The sequence below is a fragment of the Bombina bombina genome, chromosome 2, assembly GCF_027579735.1.
Source record: "Bombina bombina isolate aBomBom1 chromosome 2, aBomBom1.pri, whole genome shotgun sequence".
In the NCBI taxonomy this organism is placed as follows: domain Eukaryota; kingdom Metazoa; phylum Chordata; class Amphibia; order Anura; family Bombinatoridae; genus Bombina; species Bombina bombina.
In genome coordinates this window covers 1,145,358,192-1,145,381,709 of record NC_069500.1, presented here as the reverse complement: position 1 = coordinate 1,145,381,709, position 23,518 = coordinate 1,145,358,192, and the positions used below count along the sequence as shown (strand labels likewise).

The window sequence follows — 23,518 nt, the reverse complement described above, 5'->3', positions numbered from 1 at the left end:
AAGACCAAGTCGCAGCCTTGCAAATCTGTTCAACAGAGGCCTCATTTTTAAAGGCCCAGGTGGAAGCCACAGCTCTAGTAGAATGAGCTGTAATTCTTTCAGGGGGCTGCTGTCCAGCAGTCTCATATGCTAAACGGATTATACTCCGAAGCCAAAAAGAAAGAGAGGTTGCCGAGGCCTTTTGACCTCTCCTCTGTCCAGAGTAAATAACAAACAGGTGAGATGTTTGGCGAAAATCTTTAGTAGCCTGCAAGTAAAACTTCAATGCACGGACTACATCTAGATTATGCAAAAGACGTTCCTTCTTTGAAGAAGGATTAGGGCATAATGATGGAACAACAATCTCTTGATTGATATTCTTGTTAGAAACCACCTTAGGTAAAAACCCAGGTTTTGTATGCAGAACTACTTTATCTGAATGAAAGATCAGATAAGGAGAATCACAATGTAAGGCAGATAACTCTGAGACTCTTCGAGCCGAGGAAATAACCATCAGAAAAAGAACTTTCCATGATAGAAGTTTGATATCAATAGAATGAAGGGGTTCAAACGGAACCCCTTGAAGAACTTTAAGAACCAAGTTTAAGCTCCATGGGGGAGCAACAGGTTTAAAAACAGGCTTAATTCTAACTAAAGCCTGACAAAATGCCTGAACGTCTGGAACTTCTGCCAGACGCTTGTGTAAAAGAATAGACAGAGCAGAAATCTGTCCCTTTAAAGAACTAGCTGATAGTCCTTTGTCCAAACCCTCTTGGAGGAAGGACAATATCCTAGGAATCCTAACCCTACTCCATGAGTAATTCTTGGATTCACACCAATGAAGATATTTACGCCAAATCTTGTGGTAAATTTTCCTGGTGACAGGCTTTCGTGCCTGTATTAAGGTATCAATTACTGACTCGGAGAAGCCACGCTTTGATAGGATCAAGCGTTCAATCTCCATGCAGTCAGTCTCAAAGAAAGTAGATTCAGATGATTGAAAGGACCTTGTATTAGGTCTTGTCTCAGAGGCAGAGTCCATGGTGGAAAGGATGACATGTCCACTAGGTCTGCATACCAGGTCCTGCGTGGCCACGCAGGCGCTATCAATATCACCGATGCTCTCTCCTGTTTGATTTTGGCAATAAGACGAGGGAGCAGAGGAAACGGTGGAAACACATAGGCCAGGTTGAAGAACCAAGGCGCTGCTAGATCATCTATCAGTGCCGCTTCTGGGTCCCTGGACCTGGATCCGTAACAAGGAAGCTTGGCGTTCTGGCGAGACGCCATGAGATCCAGTTCTGGTTTGCCCCAACGGAGAACCAATTGAGCAAACACCTCGGGATGGAGTTCCCACTCCCCCGGATGAAAAGTCTGACGACTTAGAAAATCCGCCTCCCAGTTCTCTACCCCTGGGATATGGATCGCTGATAGGTGGCAAGAGTGAGTCTCTGCCCAGTGAATTATCTTGGAGACTTCTGACATCGCTAGGGAACTCCTGGTCCCCCCTTGATGGATGATGTAAGCCACAGTCGTGATGTTGTGCGACTGAAATCTGATGAACCTCAGTGTTGCTAACTGAGGCCAAGCTAGAAGAGCATTGAATATTGCTCTTAACTCCAGAATATTTATTGGGAGGAGTTTCTCCTCCTGAGTCTATGAACCCTGAGCCTTCAGGGAGTTCCAGACTGCACCCCAACCTAGAAGGCTGGCGTCTGTTGTTACAATGGTCCAATCTGGCCTGCGAAAGGTCATACCTTTGGACAGATGGACCCGAGATAACCACCAGAGAAGAGAATCTCTGGTTTCCTGATCCAGATTTAGTAGAGGGGACATTTAATCTGTGTAATCCCCATTCCACTGACTGAGCATGCATAATTGCAGTGGTCTGAGATGCAGGTGCGCAAATGGCACTATGTCCATCGCCGCTACCACTAAGCCGATTACTTCCATACACTGAGCCACTGTGGGGCGCGGAATGGAGTGAAGAACACGGCAAGCATTTAGAAGTTTTGATAACTTGGACTCCGTCAGGTAAATTTTCATTTCTATAGAATCTATCAGAGTCCCTAGGAAGGAAACCCTTGTGAGAGGAGATAGAGAACTCTTTTCTTCGTTCACTTTCCACCCATGCAACCTCAGAAATGCCAGAACTATCTCTGTATGAGACTTGGCAATTTGAAAGCTTGACGCCTGTATCAGGATGTCGTCTAGGTAAGGAGCCACCGCTATGCCTCGCGGTCTTAGAACCGCCAGAAGTGAGCCCAGAACCTTTGTAAAAATTCTTGGGGCTGTAGCCAACCCGAATGGAAGAGCTACAAACTGGTAATGCCTGTCTAGAAAGGCAAACCTCAGGAACCGATGATGATTCTTGTGGATCGGAATGTGAAGGTAGGCATCCTTTAAGTCCACTGTGGTCGAATAGTTTCCATCTTGAATGATGGAACTCTGAGGAATTTGTTTAGGTTCTTTAGATCCAAAATTGGTCTGAAGGTTCCCTCTTTTTTGGGAACCACAAACAGATTTGAATAAAACCCCTGTCCTTGTTCCGTCTGCGGAACTGGATGGATCACTCCCATTACAAGGAGGTCTTGCACGCAGCTTAGGAATGCCTCTTTCTTTATCTGGTTTGCAGATAATCTTGAAAGGTGAAATCTTCCTTGTGGGGGAGAAGCTTTGAAGTCCAGAAGATATCCCTGAGATATGATCTCCAACGCCCAGGGATCCTGAACATCTCTTGCCCACGCCTGGGCGAAGAGAGTCTGCCCCCTACTAGATCCGTTGTCGGATAGGGGGCCGCTCCTTCATGCTGTCTTGGAGGCAGCAGCAGGCTTTATGGCCTGCTTGCCCTTGTTCCAGGACTGGGTAGGTTTCCAGGCCTGCTTAGATTGAGGAAAAGTTCCCTCTTGTTTTGAAGTAGAGGGAGCTGATCCTGCACCTGCCTTGAAATTTCGAAAGGCATGAAAATTAGACTGTTTGGCCCTTGATTTGGCCCTGTCCTGAGGAAGGGTATGACCCTTACCTCCAGTAATGTCAGCAATAATTTCTTTCAAATCAGGCCCGAATAAGGTCTGCCCCTTGAAAGGAATGTTAAGTAATTTAGACTTTGAAGTCACATCAGCTGACCAGGATTTAAGCCATAGCGCCCTACGCGCCTGGATGGCGAATCCGGAATTCTTAGCCGTTAGTTTAGTCAAATGAACAATGGCATCAGAAACAAATGAGTTAGCTAGCTTAAGTGTTCTAAGCTTGTCAATAATTTCAGTCAATGGAGCTGTATGGATGGCCTCTTCCAGGGCCTCAAACCAGAACGCCGCCGCAGCAGTGACAGGCACAATGCATGCAAGGGGCTGTAAAATAAAACCTTGTTGAATAAACATTTTCTTAAGGTAACCCTCTAATTTTTTATCCATTGGATCTGAAAAAGCACAACTGTCCTCAACCGGGATAGTGGTACGCTTTGCTAAAGTAGAAACTGCTCCCTCCACCTTAGGGACTGTCTGCCATAAGTCCTGTGTAGTGGCATCTATTGGAAACATTTTTCTAAATATAGGAGGTGGGGAAAAGGGCACACCGGGTCTATCCCACTCCTTACTAATAATTTCTGTAAGCCTTTTAGGTATTGGAAAAACATCAGTACTCACCGGCACTGCATAGTATTTATCCAGCCTACACAATTTCTCTGGCACTGCAATTGTGTCACAGTCATTCAGAGCAGCTAATACCTCCCCAAGTAACACACGGAGGTTCTCAAGCTTAAATTTAAAATTAGAAATCTCTGAATCAAGTCTCTCCGATTCAGAGACGTCACCCACAGACTGAAGCTCTCCGTCCTCAGGTTCTGCATATTGTGACGCAGTATCAGACATGGCTCTTACAGCCTCTACGCGCTCTGTATCTCGTCTAACCCCAGAGCTATCGCGCTTGCCTCTCAATTCAGGCAATCTGGATAATACCTCTGACAGGGTATTATTCATGATTGCAGCCATGTCCTGCAAAGTAATCGCTATGGGCATCCCTGATGTACTTGGCGCCATATTAGCGTGCGTCCCTCAAGCGGGAGGCGAAGGGTCCGGCACGTGGGGAGAGTTAGTCGGCATAACTTCCCCCTCGACAGACCCCTCTGTTGACAATTCTTTTATAGATAAAGACTGATCTTTACTGTTTAAGGTGAAATCAATACATTTAGTACACATTCTCCTATGGGGCTCCACCATGGCTTTTAAACATAATGAACAAGTAGTTTCCTCTGTGTCAGACATGTTTGTACAGACTAGCAATGAGACTAGCAAGCTTGGAAAACACTTTAAACAAAGTTAACAAGCAATATAAAAAACGTTACTGTGCCTTTAAGAGAAACAAATTTTGGCAAAATTTGAAATAACAGTGAAAAAAGGCAGTTACACTAACGAAATTTTTACAGTGTATGTAAAAAGTTAGCAGAGCATTGGACCCACTTGCAAATGGATGATTAACCCCTTAATACAAAAAACAGATTAACAAAACGAAAAATATGTTTTTTAAACAGTCATAACAACTGCCACAGCTCCTACTTTTGAAGCCTTTTGAGCCCTTCAGAGATGTCCTATAGCATACAGGGGACTGCTGAGGGAAGCTGAGTGTCACAGTTTGTAATTTTAACTGCACCAACTGTAACTTTTATACTATAGCAGTGGAAAGCCTCAGGAAACTGTTTCTAGGCAAAAATAAAGCCAGCCATGTGGAAAAAACTAGGCCCCAATAAGTTTTATCACCAAAGCATATATAAAAACGATTAACATGCCAGCAAACGTTTTATATTACACTTTTATAAGAGTATGTATCTAAGAGTATGTATCTCTGTTAATAAGCCTGATACCAGTCGCTATTAAATCACTGCATTTAAGGCTTAACTTACTTTAATCCGGTATCAGCAGCATTTTTCTAGCAAATTCCATCCCTAGAAATATGTTAACTGCACATACCTTATTGCAGGGAAACCTGCACGCCATTCCCCCTCTGAAGTTACCTCACTCCTCAGAATATGTGAGAACGGCAATGGATCTTAGTTACTTCTGCTAAGATCATAGAAATCACAGGCAGATTCTTCTTCTAATGCTGCCTTTGATAAAACAGTACACTCCGGTACCATTTAAAAATAACAAACTTTTGATTGAAGTTAAGAAACTAACTATAATACACCACTCTCCTCTTACTACGTCCATCTTTGTTGAGAGTTGCAAGAGAATGACTGGATATGGCAGTTAGGGGAGGAGCTATATAGCAGCTCTGCTGTGGTTGATCCTCTTGCAACTTCCTGTTGGGAAGGAGAATATCCCACAAGTAATGGATGATCCGTGGACTGGATACACTTAACAAGAGAAAACAATTTAAGCATCCGATGCAGGGAGAGCCACTCTGTGGCCCTCTCTGCATCGGCCAGCTATGGTGCCGATCGTTGGTGGGTGGGAACCATAGTAGGGAGGCGGGTGGGCGGCCCATCACTGGTGCTAAATCCAGATCCGGTTCCAGTGTGCAAGGAGGGAGCGGGGGAGAGGGAAAGGGAGGGGGAAAAAAACATTTGTAAAGGAATCAGGGAGGGGGGTAGTGTATTGAGGGGGGCAGCTACACTAAAGAAAGTGGGGTGTTTAGTTTATTTTAGAAAAAAAGACAATTTTTTTTGTAAGCTGGGTACTGGCAGGCAGCTGCCAATACCTAAGATGGCGGCCATTAGGTCAAGGAGGGAAGCTGGGAGAGCTGGTTGGGGATCCTACACTTATTATATATATATATTAAAAAATATGGCGGTGACAATTGTAGGGTGGGGGAGGGAATGGAGCTGTTTTAGGGGGATCAGGGAGTGGGATGTGTCAGGTGGGAGGCTGATCTCTACACTAAAGCTAAAAGTAACCCTACAAGCCTAATTACCTAATTAACCCCTTAACTGCTGGGCATAATACACGTGTGGTGCGCAGCAGCATTTTGCTGCCTTCTAATTACCAAAAAGCAATGCCAAAGCCATATATATCTGCTATTTCTGAACAAAGGGGATCCTAGAGAAGAATGTACAACCACTTGTGCATTGATTGCACTAACTGTTTATAAATAATTTCAGTGAGAAACCTAAAATTTAAAAAAAAGTAAAAAAAAAATTTATTTGATCGCATTTGGCGGTGAAATGGTGGGATGAAATATACCAAAATGGGCCTAGATCAATACTTTGGGTTGTCTACTACACTACAGCTAAAATTAACCCTACAAGCTCCCTAATTAACCCCTTCACTGCTGGGCATAATACACGTGTGGTGAGCAGCGGTATTTAGCGGCCTTCTAATTAACAAAAGCAACACCAAAGCCATATATGTCTCCTTATTCTGAACAAAAGGGATCCCAGAGAAGCATTTACAACCATCTGTGCCATAATTGCAAAAGCTATTTGTAAATAATTTCAGTGAGAAACCTAAAGTTTGTGAAAAAGCTATTTGTTTTTTATTTAAACGCATTTGGCGGTGAAATGGTGGCATGAAATATACCAAAATGGGCCTAAATCAATATTTTGGGTTGTCTACTAAAAACAAATATATACATGTGAAGGGTTATTCAGGGATTCCTGACAGATATCAGTGTTCCAATGTAACTATCGCTAATTTTGAAGAAAGAAAAAAGGTTTAAAAAAAGCAAAGTGCTATTTGTATTTATTGCCCTATAACTTGCAAAAAAAGCAAAGAACATATAAACATTAGGTATTTCTAAAGTCAGGACAAAATTTAGAAACTATTTAGCATGGGTGTTTTTTGGTGATTGTAGATGTGTAACAGATTTTGGGGGTCAAAGTTAGAAAAAGTGTGTTTTTTTCCTTGTTTTCCTCATATTTTATATTTATTTTTATAGTACATTATAAGATATGATGAAAATAATGGCATCTTTAAAAAGTCCATTTAATGGCGAGAAAAACGGTATATAATATGTGTGGGTACAATAAATGAGTAAGAGGAAAATTACAGCTAAACACAAACACAGCAGAAATGTAAAAATAGCTCTGGTCCCAAACGGTGAACAAATGGAAATGTGGTCTGGTCGCTAAAGGGTTAAAATGTTGTAATGCTTGAATTATAATTAGTCCATTTAACTATTTTAGCTTAAGGATGTTTTTGTAAAAGTTATAAAAAACAGAGAAATGTTTGTAGTGTGATGTTTACCAATTCATTTTTCTTCTATTCAGGAGTAATACAGGTTGAATAATTTGTCTTGGCATTTTCATTTTTCCATTTGCCAGCTGCTGCACACGGCCAGGAGCGGCCCACAGCGGCAGTCACCCCCATCCAGGCTCAGAATTCATCTTGCCTTATCCCAGCCGCTGTCGTCATCCCCCATCAGCCTGTACCTTCCCAGCAGATGACACCTCAGATTTCCAGTTCATCAGCTTATATCAATGCTGCCATGAATATCAGCAGGCCCAGTGTGCCATTGGCTACAGCTTCAACTTCTTCCAGCATAACCGCAACCTCTTCCGAGGGAGATTCCAGTTGGAAACCTAGCCCTGTATTGTCAGGCACCTCATCTTCTCCTGATAACACCTCTATGAGCTCTGCTGCTAATAAGCAAGATAAGGATAACAAGGTGTGTTAACAGTGTGGGTGTAACACCATGCAAAAATAACTACAGCATACATTGTACTGTAAGGTGCGCATACATTGTACTGTAAGGTGCGCATGCATTGTACTGTAAGGTGCGCATGCATTGTACTGTAAGGTGCGCATGCATTGTACTGTAAGGTGCGCATGCATTGTACTGTAACGTGCGCATGCATTTTACTGTAAGGTTTGGGCATGCATTGTACTATAAGGTTTGGGCATGCATTGTACTGTAAGCTGCGCATGCATTGTACTGTAAGGTGCGTATGCATTGTACTGTAACGTGTGCGCATGCATTGTACTGTAACGTGCACAGACATTGTACTAAAACATGCGTATAAATTAAAGGGCCATAATAGTCACCTAATTTGTTAGAGCATGTAATTTTAAGACCCTCCAGTATTATGTGTGTTTAAAGGGACATTATACACTCATTTTTTCTTTGCATAAATGTTTTGTAGATTATCTATTTATATACCCCTTGAAGTTTTTTATAAAATAAAATGTATAGTTTTGCTTATTTTTAAATAACATTGCTCTGATTTTCAGACTCCTAACCAAGCCCCAAAGTTTTATGAGAATACTGTCAGCTACCTTCTCCAGCTTGCTCTTGTTTGTGTAAAGGGTCTTTTCATATGCAAAAGAAGGGGGAGGGGGGAGTGTCTTATTTGCCACTTGCAGTGGGCTTTCCAGCTACCTTTTCAACAGAGCCAAACTGACAGCTTCTAAGTAAGTTTTAAAACAGTTTTATACTGAAATTTTATATCAGTATCTGTGCATCTTCTTTGTTATAGTAGTGTCTATTACATGCAGTTATATGAAAATGAGTGTATACTGTCCCTTTAACTCCCACAAGGGAAGTGTTGCTTGAGACCTGTGGAGCACTGCTGGTTCCAAACCGAAGCTACCATTGATGCAATCAGCAGCGCTAGTTGCACATCGGAGTTGTGGGACTAATGCTACTGATTGGATCAGCAGCATGTTCTGCTTGGGACCAGAAGTGCTCCGCAGGTCACAAGCTGCAGTTCTACTGTGTGTTTAACCCTTTTGCTGGAGGTTAAACACACAGTAGTGTAAGGTAGATAGTCTTAAAATGATTTGCTGTCACAAATCAGCGCATGTCATTTTTCAACTATTATGTTATTTCCACTTAGACCCTTTGCTTTATCACTGCAATAAGCTGGTTACATACAGTAGGTGGCTTCTTTAGGAGCAGCAGTTCTAAGGCAGGACAGTACAATAGTTTAATGATATTGGTTGGCTATTAAGCTGTATTTTTAGATTTGCTGTTATTTGCACATCACCCAGTCCAGCCATAAGCAAGATGTATGTGACGGTATTTTTGTACTTCAGGTTTTGTTTTTGTAGTGACAGTAATTCTATTGCTGCTGCACATAGAGATTTATTGTGCAGTGTTGCTGTAAAAGGCTTTAAACCAGATGAGATGGCTCCCTGGTGCACTGCTGCTGTAAAACCCTGCGACCTTGCCCTTGTTTCAGAAAAGCACATTATTGCTTCCCTAAGACTAAATGCCTCACAGAAAACACTTGCTGCTAGTTTGCAATGGAACTGTACATTCAATCTTGATAGATTACATCAAACACAATTACAAATGTGCTTTTTTTTCCCCAAAAATTAATTCCACCTACATTACACAAATACTGTTTGTTTTCATGCATTCAACTATAAACAGATACACACGCTTAGTTGTTTTTTTATGTATTGAATAATGAATAATAATGTATTGAAACTATAAGATGTCGTGCATAATATATGAATATTATACCTGTTAAGTTGCATGCTTGAAAAAGTATAGCTGCCTGACAGTTGTTAGTATCATCCTAGGGAAATATATTATATATATACAGTATATATACAGTGTGTGTGTATGTATGTGTGTGTGTTTATATATATATATATATATATATATATATATACAGTATGTATGTATGTGTGTGTATATATATATATATATATATATATATATATTACATATACAGTGTGTGTATGTATGTGTGTGTGTTTATATATATATATATATATATATATATATATATATATATATATATACAGTATGTATGTATGTGTGTGTGTATATATATATATATATATATATATATATTACATATACAGTGTGTGTATGTATGTGTGTGTGTGTGTATATATATATATATATATATATATATATATATATACAGTATATATACAGTGTGTGTGTGTGTGTGTATATATATATATATATATATATATATATATATATACACAGTATATATACAGTGTGTGTGTATGTACCTTTGTGTGTGTGTGTGTGTGTATATATATATATATATATATACAGTATATATACAGTGTGTGTATGTGTGTGTGTGTGTGTGTATATATATATATATATATATATATATATATATATACAGTATATATACAGTGTGTGTGTATGTATGTGTGTGTATATATATATATATATATATATATATATATATATACATATACAGTATATATACAGTGTGTGTATGTGTATATATATATATATATATATATATATATACAGTATATATACAGTGTGTGTGTATGTATGTGTGTGTGTGTGTATATATATATATATATATATACAGTATATATACAGTGTGTGTGTATATATATTTCTTTCATGTAATTAGCAAGAGTCCATGAGCTAGTGACGTATGGGATATACATTCCTACCAGGAGGGGCAAAGTTTCCCAAACCTCAAAATGCCTATAAATACACCCCTCACCACACCCACAATTCAGTTTTACAAACTTTGCCTCCTATGGAGGTGGTGAAGTAAGTTTGTGCTAGATTCTACGTTGATATGCGCTCCGCAGCAAGTTGGAGCCCGGTTTTCCTCTCAGCGTGCAGTGAATGTCAGAGGGATGTGAGGAGAGTATTGCCTATTTGAATGCAGTGATCTCCTTCTACGGGGTCTATTTCATAGGTTCTCTGTTATCGGTCGTAGAGATTCATCTCTTACCTCCCTTTTCAGATCGACGATATACTCTTATTTATATACCATTACCTCTGCTGATTTTCGTTTCAGTACTGGTTTGGCTTTCTACAAACATGTAGATGAGTGTCCTGGGGTAAGTAAATCTTATTTTCTGTGACACTCTAAGCTATGGTTGGGCACTTTATTTATAAAGTTCTAAATATATGTATTCAAACATTTATTTGCCTTGACTCAGGATGTTCAACATTCCTTATTCTCAGACAGTCAGTTTCATATTTGGGATAATGCATTGAATCAATCTTTTTTTCTTACCTTAAAATTTGACTCTTTTTTTCCCTGTGGGCTGTTAGGCTCGCGGGGGCTGAAAATGCTTCATTTTATTGCGTCATTCTTGGCGCGGACTTTTTTGGCACAAAAAATCTTTTCTGTTTCCGGCGTCATACGTGTCGCCGGAAGTTGCGTCATTTTTTGACGTCCTTTTGCGCCAAAAATGTCGGCGTTACGGATGTGGCGTCATTTTTGGCGCCAAAAAGCATTTAGGCGCCAAATAATGTGGGCGTCTTATTTGGCGCTAAAAAATATGGGCGTCGCTTTTGTCTCCACATTATTTCAGTCTCATTTTTTCTTTGCTTCTGGTTACTAGAAGCTTGTTTTTTGGCATTTTTTCCCATTCCTGAAACTGTCATTTAAGGAATTTGATCAATTTTGCTTTATATGTTGTTTTTTCTCTTACATATTGCAAGATGTCTCACGTTGCATCTGAGTCAGAAGATACTTCAGGAAAATCGCTGTCTAGTGCTGGAACTACCAAAGCTAAGTGTATCTGCTGTAAACTTTTGGTAGCTATTCCTCCGGCTGTTGTTTGTATTAATTTTCATGACAAACTTGTTAAAGCAGATAATATTTACTTTAGTAATGTACCATTGCCTGTTGCAGTTCCTTCAACATCTAAGGTGCAGAATGTTCCTGATAACATAAGAGATTTTGTTTCTGAATCCATCAAGAAGGCTATGTCTGTTATTTCTCCTTCTAGTAAACATAAAAAATCTTTTAAAACTTCTCTCTCTACAGATGAATTTTTAAATGAACATCATCATTCTGATTCTGATGACTCTTCTGGTTCAGAGGATTCTGTCTCAGAGATTGATGCTGATAAATCTTCATATTTATTTAAAATGGAATTTATTCGTTGTTTACTTAAAGAAGTACTAATTGCTTTAGAAATAGAGGATTCTGGTCCTCTTGATACTAATTCTAAACGTTTAGATAAGGTATTTAAATCTCCTGTGGTTATTCCAGAAGTTTTTCCTGTTCCTAATGCTATTTCTGAAGTAATTTCCAGAGAATGGGATAAATTGGGTAATTCATTTACTCCTTCTAAACGTTTTAAGCAATTATATCCTGTGCCGTCTGACAGATTAGAATTTTGGGACAAAATCCCTAAAGTTGATGGGGCTATTTCTTCTGTTATGTGTGATCAGTCCACGGGTCATCATTACTTCTGGGATATAACTCCTCCCCAACAGGAAATGCAAGAGGATTCACCCAGCAGAGCTGCATATAGCTCCTCCCCTCTACGTCACTCCCAGTCATTCTCTTGCACCCAACGACTAGATAGGATGTGTGAGAGGACTATGGTGATATACTTAGTTTTATAACTTCAATCAAAAGTTTGTTATTTTACAATAGCACCGGAGCGTGTTATTGCCTCTCTGGCAGAGTTTGAAGAAGAATCTGCCAGAGTTTTTACTATGATTTTAACCGGAGTCGTTAAGATCATATTGCTGTTTCTCGGCCATCTGAGGGAGGTAAAGGCTTCAGATCAGGGGACAGCGGGCAGATGAATCTGCATTAAGGTATGTAGCAGTTTTTATTTTCCGAATGGAATTGATGAGAAAATCCTGCCATACCGTTATAATGACATGTATGTATACTCTACACTTCAGTATTCTGGGGATGGTATTTCACTGGAATTACTCTGTTAAAAGTACATTAAACCTTTTAATAGGTATTTATTATGTTAAACGTTTTTGCTGGAATGTAGAATCGTTTGCATTTTCTGAGGTACTGAGTGAATAAATGTTTGGGCATTATTTTTCCACTTGGCAGTTGCTTGTTTTAATTGTGACAGTTTCGTTTCTCTCTCACTGCTGTGTGTGAGGGGGAGGGGCCGTTTTTGGCGCTCTTTGCTACGCATCAAAAATTTCCAGTCAGTTACTCTTGTATTTCCTGCATGATCCGGTTCATCTCTAACAGAACTCAGGGGTCTTCAAACTTCTTTGGAGGGAGGTAGATTCTCTCAGCAGAGCTGTGAGACTTATATATTGACTGTGATTAAAAACGTTGCTCTGTAATTTTTATGTTTCAAATTTAATTATTGTTACTTTACTAATGGGAACAAACCTTTGCTAAAAGTTGTGTTGTTTTTAAGGATTGATGCTATAACTATTTTTCAGTTCATTATTTCAACTGTCATTTAATCGTTTAGTGCTTCTTTGAGGCACAGTACGTTTTTGTTAAATAAGATTGTAACCAAGTTGCAAGTTTATTGCTAGTGTGTTAAACATGTCTGATTCAGAGGAAGATACCTGTGTCATTTGTTCCAATGCCAAGGTGGAGCCCAATAGAAATTTATGTACTAACTGTATTGATGCTACTTTAAATAAAAGCCAATCTGTACAAATTGAACAAATTTCACCAAACAGCGAGGGGAGAGTTATGCCGACTAACTCGCCTCACGTGTCAGTACCTGCATCTCCCGCCCGGGAGGTGCGTGATATTGTGGCGCCTAGTACATCTGGGCGGCCATTACAGATAACATTACAAGATATGGCTACTGTTATGACTGAAGTTTTGGCTAAATTACCAGAACTAAGAGGCAAGCGTGATCACTCTGGGGTGAGAACAGAGTGCGCTGATAATACTAGGGCCATGTCTGATACTGCGTCACAGCTTGCAGAGCATGAGGACGGAGAGCTTCATTCTGTGGGTGACGGTTCTGATCCAAACAGATTGGATTCAGATATTTCAAATTTTAAATTTAAATTGGAGAACCTCCGTGTATTACTAGGGGAGGTTTTAGCGGCTCTTAATGATTGTAACACTGTTGCAATACCAGAGAAATTGTGTAGGTTGGATAAATACTTTGCGGTACCGGCGAGTACTGACGTTTTTCCTATACCTAAGAGACTAACTGAAATTGTTACTAAGGAGTGGGATAGACCCGGTGTGCCGTTCTCACCCCCTCCAATATTTAGAAAGATGTTTCCAATAGACGCCACCACACGGGACTTATGGCAAACAGTCCCTAAGGTGGAGGGAGCAGTTTCTACTTTAGCTAAGCGTACCACTATCCCGGTGGAGGATAGCTGTGCTTTTTCAGATCCAATGGATAAAAAATTAGAGGGTTACCTTAAGAAAATGTTTGTTCAACAAGGTTTTATATTGCAACCCCTTGCATGCATCGCGCCGATTACGGCTGCGGCAGCATTTTGGATTGAGTCTCTGGAAGAGAACCTTAGTTCAGCTACGCTGGACGACATTACGGACAGGCTTAGAGTCCTTAAACTAGCTAATTCATTCATTTCGGAGGCCGTAGTACATTTAACCAAACTTACGGCTAAGAACTCAGGATTCGCCATTCAGGCACGTAGGGCGCTGTGGCTAAAATCCTGGTCAGCTGATGTAACTTCTAAGTCCAAATTACTTAATATACCTTTCAAGGGGCAAACTTTATTTGGGCCCGGTTTGAAAGAAATTATCGCTGACATTACAGGAGGTAAGGGCCACGCCCTGCCTCAAGACAAAGCCAAAGCTAAGGCTAGACAGTCTAATTTTCGTCCCTTTCGGAATTTCAAAGCAGGAGCAGCACCAACTTCCACTGCACCAAAACAGGAAGGAGCTGTTGCTCGTTACAGACAAGGCTGGAAACCTAACCAGTCCTGGAACAAGGGCAAGCAGGCCAGGAAACCTGCTGCTGCCCCAAAGACAGCATGAACCGAGGGCCCCCGATCCGGGACCGGATCTAGTGGGGGGCAGACTCTCTCTCTTCGCCCAGGCTTGGGCAAGAGATGTTCAGGATCCCTGGGCGCTAGAGATCATATCTCAGGGATACCTTCTAGACTTCAAATTCTCTCCCCCAAGAGGGAGATTTCATCTGTCAAGGTTGTCAACAAACCAGATAAAGAAAGAAGCGTTTCTACGCTGTGTACAAGATCTGTTATTAATGGGAGTGATCCATCCGGTTCCGCGGTCGGAACAAGGACAAGGGTTTTACTCAAACCTGTTTGTGGTTCCCAAAAAAGAGGGAACTTTCAGGCCAATCTTGGATTTAAAGATCCTAAACAAATTCCTAAGAGTTCCATCGTTCAAAATGGAAACTATTCGGACAATCTTACCCATGATCCAAAAGGGTCAGTACATGACCACAGTGGATTTAAAGGATGCTTACCTTCACATACCGATTCACAAAGATCATTACCGGTATCTAAGGTTTGCCTTCTTAGACAGGCATTACCAGTTTGTAGCTCTTCCATTCAGATTGGCTACGGCTCCAAGAATCTTCACAAAGGTTCTGGGTGCCCTTCTGGCGGTACTAAGACCGCGAGGAATTTCGGTAGCTCCGTACCTAGACGACATTCTGATACAAGCTTCAAGCTTTCAAACTGCCAAGTCTCATACAGAGTTAGTTCTGGCATTTCTAAGGTCGCATGGATGGAAAGTGAACGAAAAGAAGAGTTCTCTCTTTCCTCTCACAAGAGTTCCATTCTTGGGGACTCTTATAGATTCTGTAGAAATGAAGATTTATCTGACAGAAGACAGATTAACAAAGCTTCTAAATGCATGCCGTGTCCTTCATTCCATTCAACTCCCGTCAGTAGCTCAATGCATGGAGGTGATCGGCTTAATGGTAGCAGCAATGGACATAGTACCCTTTGCACGTCTACATCTCAGACCGCTGCAATTGTGCATGCTGAGTCAGTGGAATGGGGATTACTCAGACTTGTCCCCTACTCTGAATCTGGATCAAGAGACCAGAAACTCTCTTCTATGGTGGCTTTTTCGGCCACATCTGTCCAGGGGGATGCCATTCAGCAGGCCGGACTGGACAATTGTAACAACAGACGCCAGCCTACTAGGTTGGGGCGCTGTCTGGAATTCTCTGAAGGCTCAGGGACAATGGAATCAGGAGGAAAGTCTCCTGCCAATAAACATTTTGGAATTGAGAGCAGTTCTCAATGCCCTTCTGGCTTGGCCCCAGTTAAAAACTCGGGGGTTCATCAGGTTTCAGTCGGACAACATCACGACTGTAGCTTACATCAACCATCAAGGAGGGACAAGAAGCTCCCTAGCAATGATGGAAGTATCAAAGATAATTCGCTGGGCAGAGTCTCACTCTTGCCACCTGTCAGCAATCCACATCCCGGGAGTGGAGAACTGGGAGGCGGATTTCTTGAGTCGCCAGACTTTTCATCCGGGGGAGTGGGAACTTCATCCGGAGGTCTTTGCCCAAATACTTCGACGTTGGGGCAAACCAGAGATAGATCTCATGGCGTCTCGCCAGAACGCCAAACTTCCTCGCTACGGGTCCAGATCCAGGGATCCGGGAGCGGTTCTGATAGATGCTTTGACAGCACCTTGGAACTTCGGGATGGCTTATGTGTTTCCACCCTTCCCGCTGCTTCCTCGATTGATTGCCAAAATCAAACAGGAGAGAGCATCAGTGATTCTAATAGCGCCTGCATGGCCACGCAGGACTTGGTATGCAGATCTAGTGGACATGTCATCCTGTCCGCCTTGGTCTCTACCTCTAAGACAGGACCTTCTGATACAGGGTCCATTCAAACATCAAAATCTAACTTCTCTGAAGCTGACTGCTTGGAAATTGAACGCTTGATTTTATCAAAACGTGGTTTTTCTGAGTCGGTTATTGATACCCTGATACAGGCTAGGAAGCCTGTTACCAGAAGGATTTACCATAAGATATGGCGTAAATACCTATACTGGTGCGAATCCAAAGGTTACTCCTGGAGTAAGGTTAGGATTCCTAGGATATTGTCCTTTCTACAAGAAGGTTTAGAAAAGGGTTTATCGGCTAGCTCATTAAAGGGACAGATCTCAGCTCTGTCCATCTTGTTACACAGGCGTCTGTCAGAAAATCCAGACGTCCAGGCCTTTTGTCAGGCTTTAGCTAGGATCAAGCCTGTGTTTAAAACTGTTGCTCCGCCATGGAGTTTAAACCTTGTTCTTAACGTTCTACAAGGAGTTCCGTTTGAACCCCTTCATTCCATTGATATAAAGTTGTTATCTTGGAAAGTGTTATTTTTAATGGCTATTTCTTCGGCTCGGAGAGTCTCTGAGTTATCAGCTTTACATTGTGATTCTCCTTATTTGATTTTTCATTCAGATAAGGTAGTTCTGCGTACAAAACCTGGGTTCTTACCTAAGGTAGTCACTAACAGGAACATCAATCAAGAGATCGTGGTGCCTTCCCTGTGCCCGAATCCTTCTTCAAAGAAGGAACGTCTTCTACACAATCTGGATGTAGTTCGTGCCCTCAAGTTCTATTTGCAGGCAACTAAGGATTTTCGACAAACGTCTTCCCTGTTTGTCGTGTACTCTGGTCAGAGGAGAGGTCATAAGGCTTCGGCTACCTCTCTCTCCTTCTGGCTTCGTAGCATAATTCGTTTAGCCTATGAGACTGCTGGACAGCAGCCTCCTGAAAGAATTACAGCTCATTCTACTAGAGCTGTGGCTTCCACTTGGGCCTTTAAGAATGAGGCCTCTGTTGAACAGATTTGCAAGGCTGCAACTTGGTCTTCGCTTCATACTTTTTCCAAATTTTACAAATTTGACACTTTTGCTTCTTCGGAGGCTATTTTTGGGAGAAAGGTTCTTCAGGCAGTTGTTCCTTCTGTATAATGAGCCTGCCTATCCCTCCCGTCATCCGTGTACTTTTGCTTTGGTATTGGTATCCCAGAAGTAATGATGACCCGTGGACTGATCACACATAACAGAAGAAAACATAATTTATGCTTACCTGATAAATTCCTTTCTTCTGTTGTGTGATCAGTCCACGGCCCGCCCTGTTTTTTAAGGCAGGTAAATATCTTTTAAATTATACTCCAGTCACCACTTCACCCTTGGTTTCTCCTTTCTCGTTGATTCTTGGTCGAATGACTGGGAGTGACGTAGAGGGGAGGAGCTATATGCAGCTCTGCTGGGTGAATCCTCTTGCATTTCCTGTTGGGGAGGAGTTATATCCCAGAAGTAATGATGACCCGTGGACTGATCACACAACAGAAGAAAGGAATTTATCAGGTAAGCATAAATTATGTTTTCTACCCTTGCTAAACGTACTACTATTCCTACGTCAGATGGTACTTCGTTTAAGGATCCTTTAGATAGGAAAATTGAATCCTTTCTAAGAAAAGCTTATCTGTGTTCAGGTAATCTTCTTAGACCTGCTATATCATTGGCTGATGTTGCTGCAGCCTCAACTTTTTGGTTGGAGACTTTAGCGCAACAAGTAACAGATCATGATTCTCATAATATTATTATTCTTCTTCAGCATGCTAATAATTTTATCTGTGATGCCATTTTTGATATTATCAGAGTTGATGTCAGGTTTATGTCTCTAGCTATTTTAGCTAGAAGAGCTTTATGGCTTAAAACTTGGAATGCTGATATGGCTTCTAAATCAACTCTACTTTCCATTTCTTTCCAGGGTAACAAATTATTTGGTTCTCAGTTGGATTCTAGTGGGAAAGGAACTTTTTTACCACAGGATAAAAAATCTAAGGGTAAAAACAGGGCTAACAATCGTTTTCGTTCCTTTCGTTTCAACAAAGAACAAAAGCCTGATCCTTCATCCTCAGGAGCAGTTTCAGTTTGGAAACCATCTCCAGTCTGGAATAAATCCAAGCCTTCTAGAAAGGCAAAGCCTGCTTCTAAGTCCACATGAAGGTGCGGCCCTCATTCCAGCTCAGCTGGTAGGGGGCAGGTTACGTTTTTTCAAAGAAATTTGGATCAATTCTGTTCACAATCTTTGGATTCAGAACATTGTTTCAGAAGGGTACAGAATTGGTTTCAAGATGAGACCTCCTGTAAAGAGATTTTTTCTTTCCCGTGTCCCAGTAAATCCAGTGAAAGCTCAAGCATTTCTGAATTGTGTTTCAAATCTAGAGTTGGCTGGAGTAATTATGCCAGTTCCAGTTCTGGAACAGGGGATGGGGTTTTATTCAAATCTCTTCATTGTACCAAAGAAGGAGAATTCCTTCAGACCAGTTCTGGATTTAAAAATATTGAATCGTTATGTAAGGATACCAACGTTCAAAATGGTAACTGTAAGGACTATCTTGCCTTTTGTTCAGCAAGGGCATTATATGTCCACAATAGATTTACAGGATGCATATCTGCATATTCCGATTCATCCAGATCATTATCAGTTCCTGAGATTCTCTTTTCTGGACAAGCATTACCAGTTTGTGGCTCTGCCGTTTGGCCTAGCTACAGCTCCAAGAATTTTTACAAAGGTTCTCGGTGCCCTTCTGTCTGTAATCAGAGAACAGGGTATTTTGGTATTTCCTTATTTGGACGATATCTTGGTACTTGCTCAGTCTTTACATTTAGCAGAATCTCATACGAATCGACTTGTGTTGTTTCTTCAAGATCATGGTTGGAGGATCAATTCACCAAAAAGTTCATTGATTCCTCAGACAAGGGTAACCTTTCTGGGTTTCCAGATAGATTCAGTGTCCATGACTTTGTCTTTAACAGACAAGAGACGTCTAAAATTGATTTCAGCTTGTCGAAACCTTCAGTCACAATCATTCCCTTCGGTAGCTTTATGCATGGAAATTCTAGGTCTTATGACTGCTGCATCGGACGCGATCCCCTTTGCTCGTTTTCACATGCGACCTCTTCAGCTCTGTATGCTGAATCAATGGTGCAAGGATTACACAAAGATATCTCAATTAATATCTTTAAAACCGATTGTACGACACTCTCTAACGTGGTGGACAGATCACCATCGTTTAATTCAGGGGGCTTCTTTTGTGCTTCCGACCTGGACTGTAATTTCAACAGATGCAAGTCTTACAGGTTGGGGAGCTGTGTGGGGATCTCTGACGGCACAAGGAGTTTGGGAATCTCAGGAGGTGAGATTACCGATCAATATTTTGGAACTCCGTGCAATTTTCAGAGCTCTTCAGTCTTGGCCTCTTCTGAAGAGAGAATCGTTCATTTGTTTTCAGACAGACAATGTCACAACGGTGGCATACATCAATCATCAAGGAGGGACTCACAGTCCTCTGGCTATGAAAGAAGTATCTCGAATTCTGGTTTGGGCGGAATCCAGCTCCTGTCTAATCTCTGCGGTTCATATCCCAGGTATAGACAATTGGGAAGCGGATTATCTCAGTCGCCAAACGTTGCATCCGGGCGAATGGTCTCTTCACCCAGAGGTATTTCTTCAGATTGTTCAAATGTGGGAGCTTCCAGAAATAGATCTGATGGCGTCTCATCTAAACAAGAAACTTCCCAGGTATCTGTCCAGATCCCGGGATCCTCAGGCGGAAGCAGTGGATGCATTATCACTTCCTTGGAAGTATCATCCTGCTTATATCTTTCCGCCTCTAGTTCTTCTTCCGAGAGTAATCTCCAAGATTCTGAAGGAATGCTCGTTTGTTCTGCTGGTAGCTCCGGCATGGCCTCACAGGTTTTGGTATGCGGATCTTGTCCGGATGGCCTCTTGCCATCCGTGGACTCTTCCGCTACGACCAGACCTTCTGTCGCAAGGTCCTTTTTTCCATCAGGATCTCAAATCCTTAAATTTAAAGGTATGGAGATTGAACGCTTGATTCTTGGTCAAAGAGCTTTCTCTGACTCTGTGATTAATACTATGTTACAGGCTCGTAATCTGTATCCAGAGAGATATATTATAGAGTCTGGAAGACTTATATTTCTTGGTGTCTTTCTCATCATTTTTCTTGGCATTCTTTTAGAATTCCGAGAATTTTACAGTTTCTTCAGGATGGTTTAGATAAAGGTTTATCCGCAAGTTCTTTGAAAGGACAAATCTCTGCTCTTTCTGTTCTTTTTCACAGAAAGATTGCTAATCTTCCTGATATTCATTGTTTTGTACAAGCTTTGGTTCGTATAAAACCTGTCATTAAGTCAATTTCTCCTCCTTGGAGTTTGAATTTGGTTCTGGGGGCTCTTCAAGCTCCTCCGTTTGAACCTATGCATTCATTGGACATTAAATTACTTTCTTGGAAAGTTTTGTTCCTTTTGGCAATCTCTTCTGCCAGAAGAGTTTCTGAATTATCTGCTCTTTCTTGTGAGTCTCCTTTTCTGATTTTTCATCAGGATAAGGCAGTGTTGCGAACTTCTTTTGAATTTTTACCTCAAGTTGTGAATTCCAACAACATTAGTAGAGAAATTGTGGTTCCTTCATTACAGGGAGTGCAGAATTATTAGGCAAATGAGTATTTTGACCACATCATCCTCTTTATGCATGTTGTCTTACTCCAAGCTGTATAGGCTCGAAAGCCTACTACCAATTAAGCATATTAGGTGATGTGCATCTCTTTAATGAGAAGGGGTGTGGTCTAATGACATCAACACCCTATATCAGGTGTGCATAATTATTAGGCAACTTCCTTTCCTTTGGCAAAATGGGTCAAAAGAAGGACTTGACAGGATCAGAAAAGTCAAAAATAGTGAGATATCTTGCAGAGGGATGCAGCACTCTTAAAATTGCAAAGCTTCTGAAGCGTGATCATCGAACAATCAAGCGTTTCATTCAAAATAGTCAACAGGGTCGCAAGAAGCATGTGGAAAAACCAAGGCGCAAAATAACTGCCCATGAACTGAGAAAAGTCAAGCGTGCAGCTGCCAAGATGCCATTTGCCACCAGTTTGGCCATATTTCAGAGCTGCAACATCACTGGAGTGCCCAAAAGCACAAGGTGTGCAATACTCAGAGACATGGCCAAGGTAAGAAAGGTTGAAAGACGACCACCACTGAACAAGACACACAAGCTGAAACGTCAAGACTGGGCCAAGAAATATCTCAAGACTGATTTTTCTAAGGTTTTATGGACTGATGAAATGAGAGTGAGTCTTGATGGGCCAGATGGATGGGCCAGTGGCTGGATTGGTAAAGAGCAGAGAGCTCCAGTCCGACTCAAATGCCAGCAAGGTGGAGGTGGAGTACTGGTTTGGGCTGGTATCATCAAAGATGAGCTTGTGGGGCCTTTTTGGGTTGAGGATGGAGTCAAGCTCAACTCCCAGTCCTACTGCCAGTTTCTGGAAGACACCTTCTTCAAGCAGTGGTACAGGAAGAAGTCTGCATCCTTCAAGAAAAACATGATTTTCATGCAGGACAATGCTCCATCACACGCGTCCAAGTACTCCACAGCGTGGCTGGCAAGAAAGGGTATAAAAGAAGAAAATCTAATGACATGGCCTCCTTGTTCACCTGATCTGAACCCCATTGAGAACCTGTGGTCCATCATCAAATGTGAGATTTACAAGGAGGGAAAACAGTACACCTCTCTGAACAGTGTCTGGGAGGCTGTGGTTGCTGCTGCACGCAATGTTGATGGTGAACAGATCAAAACACTGACAGAATCCATGGATGGCAGGCTTTTGAGTGTCCTTGCAAAGAAAGGTGGCTATATTGGTCACTGATTTTTTTTTTTTTTTTTTTGAATGTCAGAAATGTATATTTGTGAATGTTGAGATGTTATATTGGTTTCACTGGTAAAAATAAATAATTGAAATGGGTATATATTTGTTTTTTGTTAAGTTTCCTAATAATTATGCACAGTAATAGTCACCTGCACACACAGATATCCCCCTAAAATAGCTATAACTAAAAACAAACTAAAAACTACTTCCAAAACTATTCAGCTTTGATATTAATGAGTTTTTTGGGTTCATTGAGAACATGGTTGTTGTTCAATAATAAAATGAATCCTCAAAAATACAACTTGCCTAATAATTCTGCACTCCCTGTATGTCCTAATCCTAAGAATTCTAAGGAGAAATCGTTGCATTCTTTGGATGTTGTTAGAGCTTTGAAATATTATGTTGAAGCTACTAAGTCTTTCCGAAAGACTTCCAGTTTATTTGTTATCTTTTCCGGTTCTAGAAAAGGCCAGAAAGCTTCTGCCATTTCTTTGGCATCTTGGTTGAAATCTTTAATTCATCTTGCCTATGTTGAGTCGGGTAAAACTCCGCCTCAAAGGATTACAGCTCATTCTACTAGGTCAGTTTCTACTTCCTGGGCGTTTAGGAATGAAGCTTCGATTGATCAGATTTGCAAAGCAGCAACTTGGTCCTCTTTGCATACTTTTACTAAATTCTACCATTTTGATGTATTTTCTTCTTCTGAAGCAGTTTTTGGTAGAAAAGTACTTCAGGCAGCGGTTTCAGTTTGAATCTTCTGCTTATGTTTTTCATTAAACTTTATTTTGGGTGTGGATTATTTTCAGCAGGAATTGGCTGTCTTTATTTTATCCCTCCCTCTCTAGTGACTCTTGCGTGGAAAGATCCACATCTTGGGTAATCATTATCCCATACGTCACTAGCTCATGGACTCTTGCTAATTACATGAAAGAAAACATAATTTATGTAAGAACTTACCTGATAAATTCATTTCTTTCATATTAGCAAGAGTCCATGAGGCCCGCCCTTTTTTTTGTGGTGGTTATGATTTTTTGTATAAAGCACAATTATTCCAATTCCTTATTTTATATGCTTTCGCACTTTTTTATCACCCCACTTCTTGGCTATTCGTTAAACTGAATTGTGGGTGTGGTGAGGGGTGTATTTATAGGCATTTTGAGGTTTGGGAAACTTTGCCCCTCCTGGTAGGAATGTATATCCCATACGTCACTAGCTCATGGACTCTTGCTAATATGAAAGAAATGAATTTATCAGGTAAGTTCTTACA

At 41.0% G+C, this 23,518-nt stretch overlaps 1 protein-coding gene across 3 annotated transcripts in view; it reads left to right on the top strand.

Moving 5' to 3' along the window:
• The window catches only part of SH3RF1 (SH3 domain containing ring finger 1), a 379,385-nt gene that overhangs the window by 334,415 nt on the left and 21,452 nt on the right, over positions 1 to 23,518 (top strand). For all 3 annotated transcript variants that reach the window (XM_053703817.1, XM_053703816.1, XM_053703815.1), the window contains one exon: positions 7,235 to 7,578. In XM_053703817.1, coding sequence (XP_053559792.1) covers positions 7,235 to 7,578 — 344 coding nt within the window. The remainder of the gene's footprint in view (positions 1 to 7,234; positions 7,579 to 23,518) is intronic.